We start from the raw sequence: 16,084 nt of genomic DNA, 5'->3' as shown, positions 1-16,084 counted from the left end.
TTTATAATTTCCTTTTTTTAAATGAAAGCAAAGAGCAGCAATAAAACTTCAAACAGACTTAAATCATTCTTTATAGCAGGATGGTCGTTAGTATCTCAATCCTCCCACTTGTTCTGCACAAACTTACTTTAGTTCTTAGTCTGCTTGATTTAATTTGTTACACTTTACTGAAAGCATTTTATAATTCAATATACGTAGCCATTGTATTTGAAGTGAAAAATGTATAATTTAAAGCAAATGAGAATAAATAAGCTTAATAATTTATTAATTTAAATAATTTATTAATAATTTATTAATTTAATTTAATTTATTAATTTAATTTAATAATTATAATTTATTAATTTATTAATTAATTAATATTATAATTTAAAGCAAATGAGAATAATTCTCAATGCAGTTTGATGAGAATTGTTTTTTTTTTTAAACATATATATACATCCATCTTATGCAAGAACGTTCAGTCGTAAAGTACCGAGGAAAAAACGTCACGTTAATGCTAAGAGTGTGAAGCTGAGGGGGTAACAGCGTTTAAAAAGAACATTACAACCAGTAGATGTCGCGTTATCTTTATTAGTATCCTCTCCAAAGAAAGTTTATTTGCAAGAAACAACTTCAGAAAAACAATGCCGAACTTTAGTTTGAAGACCTCTTTAGTGTCTATAGTCTTGACCAAGATCGACGTAAACCTTTATTTTCTTTTTTTTCTATGAATTTACATTAACGTTTGTTTCAAAAATAGTGTCGAAATATCAGATGAAAAGCAATTTTGGAAACCTCTCAAATGTCCATAGTCGTGTCAGGGCTGAATTTAGCTTGATTTCACCCAACTGCTTGTGCCTAAATCCTATGTTGTGGGATATAGTGGCTTGTCTTAATAGCCTCCGTTCTTGAAGTACAGGTAGAAACGAGCCACTTAGTGTATAGAATGAGTGACAAAGGGGACAGCATCCCCCCACCTTTATCTTGGACAATTTTCACTATTTACTTCCATTTGAAACTTATTGTTATTCCTGCCTTGTCTTCCAATGGCTGATGTACAATAATGCAGCATTATATAATCACTGTGTATACGTTCTGCGTATTTCCCCCTTCATTTTGTGTGGATTGTGTGAATATGTCTAAGGACGAATGCGATACCTTGAGGTAGTATGACTTCTGCAACCTAGAAGATGTGCGTATAGCTTTTCAATAGTTCTAATCCGTTCTCAGACAGATCACTCGATAGCATTTTGACCGGCGTCAGCCAAAATTCTGTCTTGCGTACAAAATGGCAGAAATTTGCATTTTCCTGTGGCAAGATTTAAAACTTTTAGGATGTGTTTATATATTGTCAATTATTCTAACAGATTTTGTTTGCCAAATTGCAAAATATATGTTTTTTTTCTATAGTATACTGCAGACAGTAGGTTTTTTTGTGAGCTTTAAGTGAATTTTCTTCCGCGGCACCAGCAAAAGTTTCCTAAGCTTTCTTTCTTATAGTTTTCCGTAAGGCCTTGATATTCCTCTTGGGCCTTACCGGTTGTAGCGCTAGTGTTATCAGCATTCGTTTTTTAATTCAACGGATTACTGTCTCTGTTAGCTGCTCGGTCATAGCAACGAGTTTCTGCATTATAATTTCCAGAGAATAAATCTATGCAAAACAGTTCATATGCTTACATTTTTTACTTTGAATATGTCTAGTATAATTATATGAAAATTTATGTTATTGTCAAGCAGTTTGCTTTACATTGTATGTGTACATAAAAAAAATTATGAAGAATGAACTAAAAATAAAAGAATCACTAGGCCTTTTTAAAAGCTAGGAGACTTTGTGTACTACATGGAATGCGGTATAGGACAATTTTTCATTAATGAACCCCTTGAATTAATGCATTATCCATCAATCAGACCTTTAATAATTTCCGTTAAATGTCTAATCAATCAATCAAGACTTAGTCAATTAGAAGATGTTATTGGATTTTATTATCTATTTAATTCACTTTTTTCAGTCGTTACTTTGGTTTTGTGGCTCGTAAACCTGGCAGCTCCGTGGACAATCAAGTTCATATTTTCGCTGAGTATGAGTTAGAACAACCAGCAAGTGCGATTGTCAGTTTCGTCAACAGAATTCTCACTTCAACAAATCGAAGTCAGTCAATAATCTGAAATGTCAAACATCTGCTTCTTTCTTCTGTAAAACTGTGATTATATTCCTGAATTATTAGGAACCGACAACTTTGCATTTACGAGATGCAAATCTAGCAACCTCAATTTACGTGCCATAAAAAGACCGATGTATAGACGTTAAAATCGAGCGTTCTTCTACCCATCAGAGGTGAGCAAAACTCAAGAATAAAAGCGATTTGCATCAGGGATATAGATAGAAGCTCTATATCGAGCGTCATTCAGAGGGTAGAGGGCCAACATCTCATTGCAAATGGCAAGATTGTAGCCATTATACGCTCAAAATATATGATTACATATAAGAATAAGGTCTGAAAGAAAACAATTCACGTCAGGCTTATACCCAAAGCCTCTGTTTCGAAATCCATATTTACACATTATCCTAGAGTTTGGGTGATGGCGAGTTATAACCTCAGGCTCCATTGCTAATGATATGCTATGACATTGTTCAGTATTGGTAGAATGAGTCACAACATGGTTTTACTAAATATATTCTTCAGCTGCCAAAGATTTACGAATACCTTCAACTATCCACTTATTTCTTGAAACTATTTTAAAGTATTTAAATTATTCTTAAAATGCACTATGATTTTTCGGCAATGTTTGCATATATATATATATATAACTTCGAAGACCACATTGCCTTTCCCTGACCAAAGTATAACAGTTCAAAATAGGGATGAATCCTTTTAATCGACAGTGAACAGATATAAAAATTTTAACTGGATATGATTTTTCGGCAATATTTGCTTGCTAATAAACGTAAGGAGTGACTACCGATCTTCAAAGTTTGACGAAGTATAATTGAGTTCATTTTTATTTATTTATAAACATATTTTGGTTCTTGGTGTCTATGTGAAACTGCTAAAATGTGGGGATTTAAAAAATAAATTGGGGCATTGAATGGGCAAACCCAAAAATGTTTTTTCCAAAAACCGAACACATTAATTTTGAACTTAAATAAATACTATCAATACTTCTAATGAACTTCAAAAAAAGAAGTACAAAATTTACAATTTTGAAATTTACATAATTTTTGATAGAAAAATTCCCACGGAAGAAAACTGATGATGAGACGGAAAAAGAATGGGTACAATTGAAAGGAATTGCAGTTGAAAAAAACAAATCATCGAGATTTTTTACACTTAGGACAGTTTATTGATAAAGAAGTACTAAAGACACTTCATTCCAAAAAACTTATGGTTTTAATTATTAAAAATACTTTTTATTTAAATGTAGCTTAAAACCAGCCACTAGACATTCGCTGTTCTGAAAAGGTAGTTCAAAATTATGCTTTGTTATTCGAAGTATATTATGCTTTGTGTAATTTCATACTCGAACCCCAAATTCTCGACAACTTTTGATGATAGCTAGACCTCTGGGAGAATACAGTTATGGGGTCTTTGTCTCTGAGACGGTTAGCCGACGCTGAGTCTCGTAACACGATCTCTAAGGTGTCACATCCTCTTAATGTTATGTTTGTAGCGGGTTGTCGTGATCTGAAGAAAAATAGAAAACAAAAGTAAGAATTTGCATAAAAAGATTTAGACACTTGGAAATCTGAAGTAGGGAAGCTTCCTTATTAATGCCACAGAAAACATTTAGGTGAACGAGGTCATACCCGTACTTGATTACCCAGAATCAAATAAAAGAGCCAGCGCAATACCCAAATAACAGCCGAGCTCACATCAGCTCGTGATTAATAAGTATAGATGACACCTCTGCATTCATATGTAGAAAAAAAATACATAAAATGAAATACTTTCTTTACAAATGGTTGTTTGGCATCTATTTTTTTAAAAATATACTTTTTAGCGCATTTATTTGAGATTGAAGCGTGTCATAAAATATAGTTTTGTCTTTATTAATGTGTGTTCACAAGTGAGCTATATCCCTAATAAATAGTACCTTAACATAATTATCTGATGCATTTCTTGCTTTGGTTGTGTATATATTTAATTTTTCGATGACCCAGTGAGTGCTCTATGTTAATGATTTTTCGTCCATGAATTTTAACATTATACAAAGCCTATATTTTTAACATGTAACTGTTTGGATAAACAAAATTGCTGTTTATTATTAAATGTTTCGTGGAATCATAATACAATTATAAAAAAATTATTATCTCTATATATTATATAACTATGATCATGTTTGACCAATAACAAATTGCTTTATTTTTCGAAGCGCTTGTTCTCATTAATACGAAGTCAAAAGGTTAATGAATTGAACTTTATTGTGCCAATTATTTTGTTGGATTTGAATTTTGTTTAAATTTTGTTATATAGTGTATATTTGCTTTGCCCATGAATTTGTTGAAAATAAATTATCTAATGTTAATACTGCTGTATGATTACGAAGAAGGTTATGAATCGAGATTAGGCAGGGGGGATGGTGCAATTATTCAATTAAAAAAATCAATTATTAATAAATTCATCATTAAAATAAATTAATTCAATTAAAAATTAAAATATTGATTCGATATTAGGTACTAGGGTGTAATTATTCAATTAAAAATATTACTAATAAATTAATAATTAAAATAAATTAATCGAATTAGAAAATGAAGCGAGATTAGGCAGGAGGCTGTTAACCATTCAATTAAAAAAATAATTATTAATAGATTAATAATTAAAATAAATTAATCCAATTAAAAATTTAAAAAATGAAGCGAGATTTGGCAGGAATGTGTAATTATTCAGTTAAAACAAAATTTTGTCATAGACCTAGTGCAATGTCTTTCAGTATTTAAGATATGGTTTATTATACAATAATAATGATTTAATGGCTCGCCATCTACAATATATATATATAACTTCGAAGACAACATTGCCTTTCCATGACCAAAGTATAACAGTTCAAAATAGTTATGAATCCTTTTAATCGACAGTGAACAGATATAAAAATTTTAACTGGATATGATTTTTCGGCAATGTTTGCTTGCTAATAAACGTAACGAGTGACTACCGATCTTCAAAGTTTGACGAAGTATAATTGAGTTCATTTTTGTTTATTTATAAACATATTTTGGTTCTTGGTGTCTATGCGAAACTGCCAAAATGTGGGGATTAAAAAATAATATATGTATATATATATATATATATATATATATATATATATATATATATATATATATATATATATATATATATATATATATATATATATATATATATATATATATATATATATATATATATATATATATATATATATATAGACCAAAGTATAACGATTCAAAATAGGGATAAAACCTTTTAATCGACAGTGAACAGATATAAATTTTTTAACTGGATTTGATTTTTCGGCAATGTTTGCATGCTAATAAACGTAAGGAGTGACTACCGATCTTTAAAGTTTGACGAAGTATAATTGAGATAACTTCGAGTATAACAGTTCAATATATATATATATATATATATATATATATATATATATATATCTATATATATATAAATAAGTTGTCTGTGGATCTGTGGATCGTGGATCAGGTGACGTCATGTTTCTGTGTCGGCTGACGTCATGAAATTAGTTGTCGTCATTTTTGTTATGACGATGCTTAGTATATTGTAAAACACATTAATTTGGTTAATAATATACCATTTAAAACACCAAAATGAACATGCTGGAGTAGTCACTCGGTGAGAGAGGGTGTCAGAACGGAGAATGAAGGTCCCAGGTTCAAATCCTGGTTAGGCTAAAAAAGGTAAAAAACTAAAAACTAAAAAAAAAACTGAAAAAACTAAAAAAAGGCAAAAACTACAAAAAAAAATAAAAACTAATAAAAAAATAAAACAGCCGAAAAACTAAAAAAACTAAAGAAACTAAAAAAAGGAAAAAACTTAAAAAACTAAAAACTAAAAAAAAACTAAAAAAAAGGAAAAAACTGAAAAATAGAAGAGAAAAAGAAAACTAATAAAATTAAAAATAAACATAAAAAAAAAATAAAAAAGATAAAAACTAAAAATAAAGTAAAAAGAAAAAACGAAAAAAAAAATAAAAAAGCTAAAAAAAAGGTAAAAACCAATAAAAAACTAAAAAGAAAAAAGGTGAAAAACTAAAAAAAAATTTAATCTAAAAAACTAAAAAAAACTAAAAAGGTAAAAACTAAAAGAACTAAAAAAGAAAAAAAAACTAAAAAAAGGAAAAAAACTGAAAAATAAAGGAGAAAAAGAAAACTAAAAAAATATAAATAAAAGTAAAAAAAACTAAAAAGATAAAAACTTCAAAAAAAAACTAAAAAGAAAAAGAAAGAAACTAAAAAACCTAAAAAAAGGTCAAAACCAATAAAAAAAAACTAAAAGGAAAAAAAAGGAAAAAATTAAAAATTTATTTCATCATATACCAATTCAAAAACGAATGTATACCGGGATGACGACCGGGACACAGGGAATATAAATGACACAACTACAACGGGGACGCCGGGGGCACAGGGGGATATAAATGACGACCGGGACACCGGGACACAAGGAATATAAATGACGCCCGGGACGCTCAAAGAGAAATCACAGACTGGGACACCGGGACACAAATGACGACCGGGACACAGGGAATATTAATGACGACCGGGACACAGGGACATAACTACAAAGGGGACGCCGGGGTGCACAGGGGGATATATAAATGACGATGGCGACTCAGGGAATGGTCGATTAGCAATCACCATCAACAAAGCTCAAGGGCAATCATTAGAATCATGAGGTATAGATCTGAATACGGATTTTTTTCCCATGGACCATTATATGTTGCATGTTCAAGAGTCGGTAAACCTGACAATCTATTTATATGCACAGACAATGGGACAGCAAAGAATGTTGTATATTCGCAAGTTTTACGTAGTTAAAAACATATATATATATATATATATATATATATATATATATATATATATATATATATATATATATATATATATATATATATATATATATATATATATATATATATATATCTATATTCACAGGTGGGACATAGGGACACAACTACAATGGCGCGTAACTAATATGGCGCGTAACGACTTACGCGCGCGGGGGGGCTTGGGGGGGCGCGAAGCGCCCCCACCAACTAGCGCCCTCCTTCAAACTCTTTAACTCGTTCTTAAATTTCTTTGTGTAAGAGTCTGTCGGGTCAAAAGAAAGTTTTTTTTTAAGTTTTTTCGTTTTTCAGTAAAGCGTTTAATTTTGAATCGTAGTCCTCGGTGTCCATCCCCACTAAACTGTTACCCGTGTCTGCTTTTGTAATAATAATGGATTCACTAAAAATCTTTATGTCTTTGATAGAATTGTTAGGGACTTCCGGTTTGAAAGCAAACTTTGACAGGGTTTTAACTGTAGAAGCTCTTACTAGGCTAACATCTTTGATTAGAATGAGGTTTCTATGTAAAGATCTTTCTATTGAAGAGATAAGTTCTTCTACTGGGACTTTGTTGGTTTTAAAGCAAAATTTTGGACCTTTTTCTAATACGGACTTTTCTTATAATGTTAAGGTCCTTGATGAAAAATTAATTACACCTGGTCCAAGAGTTGAAGGTATTATGGCTTTATTTTCAGATAATTTTGAAAACTTTTTAAGTAATCTTTCTCTGGAAAGGTGAAAGTCATGATTCAAGTGGTTTCTCGTTGTTTGTTGAATAAAACACAAATCACTTCCATTCACCTTTTTTTATATGATATTTTCCAGGAAAAGTTTATCTTTCACTAATAAAGTTCTTTTTCTCCTTTTATCTTTAATAAGATGATTTAAAGTATTGACTTATAGTTTAAATGAAAGAAATAAGAAGGAAAACATTTCTAGAATTTTCTAACAATATTCTGGAAACAACAGAAAAGACAGATGTTTTTTGTTCTTTACCATATGTTCCAGGGCTGAGTGAAGAACTTGAAAGAATATTACAAAATAATGGTTTAAAGGTAGCTTTAAGAGGTAGTATTTGGCTAGCTTTTTAAATTCTGGAAAGGATTGAACTTTCGTATAGCAACAAAGTGGAATTTATGAAATCCCACGTACTTGTCGAAGCTCTTGTGAGGAACGTACTAACCAGAATTTGAAAATGAGATTACTACAATATCATAATTCTATTTCATCGTTTTTAAAGCAAAATGCCAAACCTCAAGATTTCACGTCAGCTCTATCGGTACGTTTTTATAATTATCCAAATCATTTAATTTTGTTTGAAAATATTTCTTTGATTTCTAGGGACCAAGTTTTAAAGCAAATTTTCAGGGAAACTATCGAAATTAAAGAAAAAAAAAATGTTAAAGAATAATTCCGTAAACAGAGATACAGGTAAATTTGGATTGAATTCAATTTATTGTGGCTACAGACTTATGGCGGCTACAGAATATTTAACGGTGAAACAAAAGACTGCTCTTGTCGTGACCTGAGTTGTCCTATACGTGACAAACCCACACAAGAAAGCCCCTTCTTTGATTGTCGTCAATTCACGCACTGCTTGTATGCGGCCTGCTCTGGAATAGATGCATACATAGTTCTTGCTATTCAGAGTCCCCATGGACAATTCTTTCTGTTTACCTCTGAAAACTGCTTATACCAGGGTAATAAGACCGGCTCAAAGTGCCCTAGTACTGATGTATCTGTTCAATGTAGTAACTTTGTAAGCATTCAAGTCACTCAAACTGAACTGAACTATCCTCAGTCTCTTCATACAGAAGAAGAGGCTAATACATCAGATCATATCCCTGAGCTGTGTGCTTGCAAATTTCTCTGAAGTGGTGGCTGCCAAAAGGCGGAAAATTGTAAGTCTCTCTATGTTTGCATGTATTTTTTTTAAAGGCACATGCTCTAACGAGTATTGTCTTCTGCAAAACAAATATCTGTGTAAAAAGTTTGCTCAGGACCGTTGTTATATTAACTGTTTGTCCTAATGTGCACCTCATTTTCTACAGAAGGAAAAAGCTACTTTCCAATACTGAGTTGTGTCCAAAAAAGTCCAAAAAAGGGGGGTGAAAAAATACACCTCTTTAATGCAAGGCTATCAAAGACAGCTACATCCGGCCCCGCTTATGAGCTTGAATCTCATGCCACCTGTCCTAAAGGAATCGATGCACATTTCTTCCCCATCATACAAACCCCTTTTCTTGAAAGCATCCCGAAACTGGCAAGAACCAACATTAGCCACCATTCTGCTATTCCTTCCGATCGTAACAACCTACGGGTTTGGAATTTCAAAGAGACAGAAGATTCAACGACCCTTCAAACCCTGCTTTAAACTTCCCAACTTGAAACCAATCCAGGGTGCTTGTAAGCAAATTCGAGACTGGAGTGTAAAACCATCCTGTGTATTCATCCCTTTTAACTTCTAAGAATACTACTGTCAAATGTCCGGTTACTTATGAAGAAAAGATCGTACAAAGCTTGAAAAAACGAACTTCTTGATAATACTTGTATCTGTAAATCCTGGTCCATCTATTTTAAACCAAGAATGATGTGTGATGGATTTACTGCAAGACCTTCACAGTAACACATACATGTGTTACCTCAACATTCCTTGAAAGATAAGGTAAAGTGTATATAAAGCTAAAAAAACGGCCATATACACAAAAAAGCCCAAATAACATAAATACACATCAGTGATCTCTGCTCTTCTAAATTCCTACCACAAAAAAACACATAAATTGATCAAATAGATCAGAGGTTCTCAAACTTTTTTTTTCTCATAGACCCCTTTTAAAACTGTTCTAGTTCTGGTGGGGCCCCCACCCTCTCAGTGTTTCTACCATATTCCCAAAATTTGAGAGAAAATGAGAGAATTAGTATTAGTTATCCAAATTTCTGTCATGGCTGAGTTCCAAGCACAAATTTACAGTTTTCAGAGAAGAAAGTGAGAATTGCTGTGTTAATTAGTTTTGCTGTTAGTGGATGCCAAAAAAGTAAAGTTGGCCAGTAAAAAAAAGGAACTTCATACAACTTCACTGTTTTGACATCTACTCATAGCAAAAGAAACTAACCAATTCTCACCTTTCTTATTCAGAAAACATCATTCGGAATGGCAAAAAAAAGAAATAATGTATTTTTGTGTTGTATTTATTCAAGTACTTAATTACTACATTGTTAATTATTATAGTTTTCACATTACAATGTAATATAATAACAGTTATAACATAATCAAAATTGTACACAAACAACGTAATATAACTTTTACAGTGACAATCACATGACAGTGATGATTTTAATAAGAGGGATGTACTTGATAGGCTGACACCAAATCTATATATATAAAAATAAGTTGTCTGTGTGTGTGTGTCGAGTGACGTCATGTTTGTGTGTCGACTGACGTCATGTTTGTCGACTGACGTCATTTTAAGGATTGAGCTGTATGCGTCATGAAGTTGTTTGTCGACTGACGTCATGTTTGTCAACTGATGAAATTACATACCGGGACACAAATGACGACCGGGACACAGGGAATATAAATGACGACCGGGAACTTCAAAGAGAAATTACAGACTGGGACACCCAGACACAAATCACGACCGGGACACAGGGAATATAAATGACGACCGGGACATAGGGACACAACTACAACGGGGACGCCGGGGGCACAGGCGGGATATAAATGACGACCGGGACACAGGGATTGTTTGAATAGAAATTACAGACCGGGACACTGGGACACGGGAATATAAATGACGACCGGGACACTCAAAGAGAAATTACAAACTGGGATACCGGGACACAAATGACGACCGGGACACAGGGAATATAAATGACGACCGGGACACAGGGACACATCATTAGAATAATGAGGTATAGATCTGAATACGGATTGTTTTTCCCATGGACAGTTATATGTTGCATGTTCAAGAGTCAGAAAAACCTGACAATCTATTTATATGCACGGACAGTGGGACAGCGAAGAATGTCGTATATTCGCATGTTTTACGTAGTTAAAAACATATATATATATATATATATATATATATATATATATATATATATATATATATATATATATATATATATATATATATATATATATCTATTCACAGGTGGGACACAGGGACACAACTACAATGGCGCGTAACTAATATTGCGCGTAACGACTTACGCGCGTGGGGGGCTTGGGGGGGCGCGAAGCGCTCCACCAACTAGGTGTTGGGGTGGCGCGAAGCGCCACTCCAACAGCTAGTTATGAATATATGGCTTCAGTTTTATTATGAATAACTGCGGGAATAATCTCCCTGTTCTGTGATATTCAATCTGCTTCTTTTTTTGTTAAAAGGTTTGTAACGAAACTAAAACTTTTTTTGACAAGAAGGAAATCTTTTCCTTCTTCACCTTTTTCGCAATCCCCTACAGTCCAGGATATTTTTTGGGTATTTCTGCCTGCAAGCGTTTGATGCCCTGTTTGTTCGATACCTTAAGGAATCACCTTATCTCTTCTATTACAAGCTTTTTTAGTTTGTATGGCCAAACTATCCAGAATTAATTGGGCAGTCTTGCCATAACTTTTATAGCTTAGATAAGATATCAGAATGACCGACAGAAAACTAAAAGCCGACACCTATTTTCCCAGAAATCTTAGAAAAACCATTTAAGTTTATTTTCTCCAGTTTTGCGACACCGATAGAAATATTCAGATTTAATGAAACTTGCATCAATTTTTTATTTATTTATATTTTTTTATATACTGAACAGAGAGGAATTTTCTTTGGTGAAATTCTGGAAAGGTCTGTCCCTAAAAATATTCTACAGTTGTTTTGACTTTTTGGCCATCACTGAACGATTTGACAGCCTTTGAAGTTTCCTGTGTGCCAACTAACTTGATTGAAACCTTTGCAGACAGTATGAATATAATTTATGATTTACGCAGCACTTTGCTTAACAATTAACAAAAGATTAAAGGTTTAATTTTTCTAAAACTAGCCTGTCGTTAGCTTTTCAAACTGTTGATATATCTAAGATCCCATATCAGTTTATATCAAAACTGCTTCAAAAGCCCCCTGTAATGCATAGAAAATTTGCCAATGGGCCCTTTGTCTTTAAGACTGTCAGTCGACGCTGAGACTCACAAAATGTCCTTTTTGGTATCGTACGTCCTTAGATGTCTCCTTCAGATCTTTATTAGTGCCATGTTCGAGCTCCTCTTGTAGTTTACATTCTTCGCTTCGATTCTCTCAAATAGATTTATGATCAATGGTGGTATTTCAATTGTCAGAATATCTTCCCATATGAATTGAAACTATCATGCAGGACAAGTAAGTTTTAAATGTGTGTAAAAATATCATCATCAAGACAGACTGTAACAAGTTTGAAAACCCAGAAAACTTGCACCGACTAATATTTTGCTTCATATTTTTAGAAAAGCTTCTCTAAAACTAATTCAAATATTGAGTAAAATCTTTTTAAACATGTACCTTTCAACATCTAGCATATTTCAGTAAATAAGGGCGATCATTGGACGTCTTCATCATTTTGATTGCACAATTGCGCATTAATCTCAAATTGAAGCAATTGGTACTATCTGTCACTCACAGTTTTGCTACTAGGTGTATGAAGCAGTGAATTGGTGGATGAAGCAGTGAATTACGAGTACCCTTTTTACGAGTAACTTTCGCTTAGTTTCTTGAAATTTTATCTGCCTACAGGTGAGGCCAAGGCATCAATGTAATTCCTCACTATATAAACTATACATTTTCATGAACCCCTGTTTCAAATTATGGACCCCTATTTTTTGTCATGCCAATGCAGACCCCCGTCAGGTCTCCCGTGGACCCCTTGGAATCCTCTTGGGCCGCTTTAGAAATCCCTGACATAGATGATACCCTGCAACTAATCAATACACTAACACATTCTAAACACATTTTCAAGATATCTCGCTATTCTACAGATAAATTGTGGAGACGTACTTTTTAAGACAACTGGAAGCATCAATTCTATTTTCCAAAATGTACCTTCTCTCATCTTAAAAAGCCCATGACACCAGATCAAACAATGCACAAAATGCTCCTCCTCAATTTTGGGAGACGGACAAATATACCTCAGTCCCTTACAATACCCAAATTGAATGGTTTCTAGCTGAACAAGTTTCTTATGTCCCCAAATTTCTGCTCCCTAATTTGGAATCAGCATTTCCAACATAAAAACGTTTTTATACAGCGACAAATTCTTCATTCCCATTACTTAAACCTGAAAAATCGTGGACATTGCAGCTCTTCCCCGTTGCAATGTTTCCTTTGTATGTGAATTACATCCTTCCTCCCTTTGAAAATATATCTATGAAATTTTATTTTGTCCTCTACTTGAATTTCTCCTCTTCTAACACAAATCTACTACCGCATTTATCTTTTTTCTTAATAAATATAACCACATATTTTCTGAACAATCATCGAAGGCACTTCATCTTTAGATTTTCATCTGTTAGATCTAGCAACCTCTGTAAATTATATGCCGATTTCGCCATTAGAGCTTTGTCTTACGCAAATAACAAAAAAAAAAAAAAAAACTATCACCAAAACATAATATTGGATCTTATTTTTTTTTTAAACTTCAACCGTATCATTAATTTAAAGGGCCAAAAGCCAAGATTCGGCACTTCAAAGTTGAAAGTTTCAACTTAATACCCTCGGCCGGTAAGAGATATCGCAGATACGCCCTTTTGACAGCCTGAATGCATAGTACCTTTTAATTAATTTCATCATCCGACTCAAAATTCCCTTATAATTTATAAATTAATGCTCGTAACTTTTCAGACATCTAGAATCAAACATGACCTTTTTTATTTTAGGACATCTATGTAAACAATGTGCAACTTGATAATATATGGCAGTTGCTAAGGGGGCTATGGGGATCATGTCTACCAGAGACATATTTATTGGATATTTTGACTTTTATAACCCAGAACAGCAGCTTTACAAAAAATACTTATGTTATATAATATCTTGTTAAAAAATATGGTAATCACTTTTATCCACGCCGCTTTTTAAAGTAATTAAATAAAAAAAACTAGTTTTTTTACTGAAAGTAAGGAGTGACATTAAAACTTAAAACGAGCAGAAATTACTCCGTGTATGAAAGGGGATGTTCCCTACTCAACGCCCTGCTCTTTACGCTAAAGTTTGACTCTTTCTCTCAATTCTACTTTATTAAACAATAAAAAACTTTAGCGTAAAGAGTGGGGCGTTGAAAGGGGAACATCCCCTTTCATACACGGAGTAATTTCTGTTCGTTTTAAGTTTTAATGTCGCTCCTTACATTCAGTAAAAAAACTAGTTTTTTTATTTAATTTCTGAACATTTTTGAATTAATGCATGTTTGATTTTGGCTCTCCGCACATAAATTATTAAAATGAAATTTGCATATTAATTCTTTTTTTGGCTAAATGGCTTTCTCTTAGTTTTGATCGGACGATTTTGAGAAATAAGGTAATGGGGAAGGAGGCCTAGTTGCCCTCCAATTTTTTGGTTACTTAAAAAGGCAAGTAGAACTTTTAATTTTTAACGAACATTTTTATTAGTAAAAAATATACGTAACTTAAGAATTAACTTACGCAACAACCTTCTATATTCTTATATTTTTATTATGTATATGAGGGGGTTTGTCCCCTCGTTAATACCTAGCTCTTTACAATAAAGCTTAAGTTTTGTCCCAATTCTTTAAGAATGACCCCTAAATCAGTAGAATAAATAGTTGAAATTACTAAAAATACTTTAGCATAAAGAGCGAGGTATTTAGGCGGAGAAGAACCCTCATATGCGTAATAATATCTGTTCGTTTTAAGTTTTAATGCTACTCCTTACTTTCAATTGAAAAAACTTTTTCATGTTTATTTTTCATTAGTGCTAAAAAATCCTGCGCCCCCTTTATTGAATTTCTCTTCCCCCATGACACATTCCTGCAAGGAAAGATCCTCCCACCTAGACCCCTCCACCCAACCCAAACCAAAAAATCCCCCTGAAAATATCTGTACACTTCCCAATAACCATTACCGTATGTAAACACTGGTCAAAGTTTGTAACTTGCAGCCCCTCCCCCGGGGACTGTGGGGGAGTAAGTCATCCCCAAAGACATAGTTCTTATGGTTTTCGGCTATGCTGAAAAAAATGGATATCTCAAAATTTTGATCCGTTGACTTTGGGAAAAAATGAGCTTGTGAGGGGGCCTAGGAACCCTCTAATTTTTTGGTCACTTAAAAAGGGCACTAGAAATTTTCATTTCCGTTAGAATGAGTCCTCTTGTGACATTCTAGGACCACTTGGTCGATACGATGACGCCTGGGAAAAAAACATGCACCCGTGACCGGTCTTCTGGCAAAAAATACGAGGTTCCACATTTTTGTAGGTAGGAGCTTGAAACTTTTGCAATAGGATTCTCTGATACGCTGAATGCGATGGTGTGGTTTTCATTGAAATTCATTGACTTTTAGGGGGTGTTTCCCCCTATTTTCCAAAATAAGGCAAATTTTCTCAGGCTCGTAACTTTTGATGACAAAGACTAAATTTGATGTAAATTATATCTGTAAAATCAGCATGAAAATCCAATTCTTTTGATGTATATTTTAGTATCAAAATTCTGTTTTTTAGAGTTTCGTTTACTATTGAGCCGGGTCACTCCTTACTACAGTTCGTTACCACGAACTCTTTGACAATTTAATCACTTGCCATGAAAATTTTAGGAGATCAGATGCACAAATTTTGCACGAAAGTTAGTAATTATAGCATGTGTTCCAAATTTTACTTGGGCAGCTATATTATCTTCCTTCAAATGCAGGGAATGGTTATTATGTCAAGAACCAGCTTGGTAAAATAAGCGTATCTAGAGTCAACCAAGAGTTCAGATATACATTGTCGGCCTTACCAAATAAGAAATTTTATAGAGAGCTGCATAGCTAGCAAATATTTTTTAAAATTCCTTAGGATTTGTACTGACCCTATTTAAATCAGTCCCAACGGTCGAGACTAGA

General features: G+C 33.1%; 1 protein-coding gene and 1 long non-coding RNA gene across 15 annotated transcripts in view; one reads left to right on the top strand and one right to left on the bottom strand.

Annotated features, from left to right (window-relative positions):
- The window catches only part of LOC136034587 (tensin-1-like), a 297,146-nt gene extending 292,643 nt beyond the window's left edge, over window positions 1-4,503 (top strand). For all 14 annotated transcript variants that reach the window (XM_065715843.1, XM_065715841.1, XM_065715842.1 and 11 more), the window contains one exon: window positions 1,989-4,503. In XM_065715843.1, the coding sequence (XP_065571915.1) occupies window positions 1,989-2,145 (157 nt within the window). In that variant the 3' untranslated portion in view covers window positions 2,146-4,503. The remainder of the gene's footprint in view (window positions 1-1,988) is intronic.
- Window positions 1-16,084, bottom strand: part of LOC136034595 (uncharacterized) — a 254,523-nt gene that overhangs the window by 56,156 nt on the left and 182,283 nt on the right. The gene's annotated exons all lie outside the window — the stretch shown is intronic.

The sequence above is a fragment of the Artemia franciscana genome, chromosome 13 (assembly GCF_032884065.1).
Source record: "Artemia franciscana chromosome 13, ASM3288406v1, whole genome shotgun sequence".
Taxonomy (NCBI): Eukaryota; Metazoa; Arthropoda; class Branchiopoda; order Anostraca; family Artemiidae; genus Artemia; species Artemia franciscana.
Note: the sequence above shows the minus strand (reverse complement) of the source record. Positions and strands in the feature narration are given on the sequence as shown.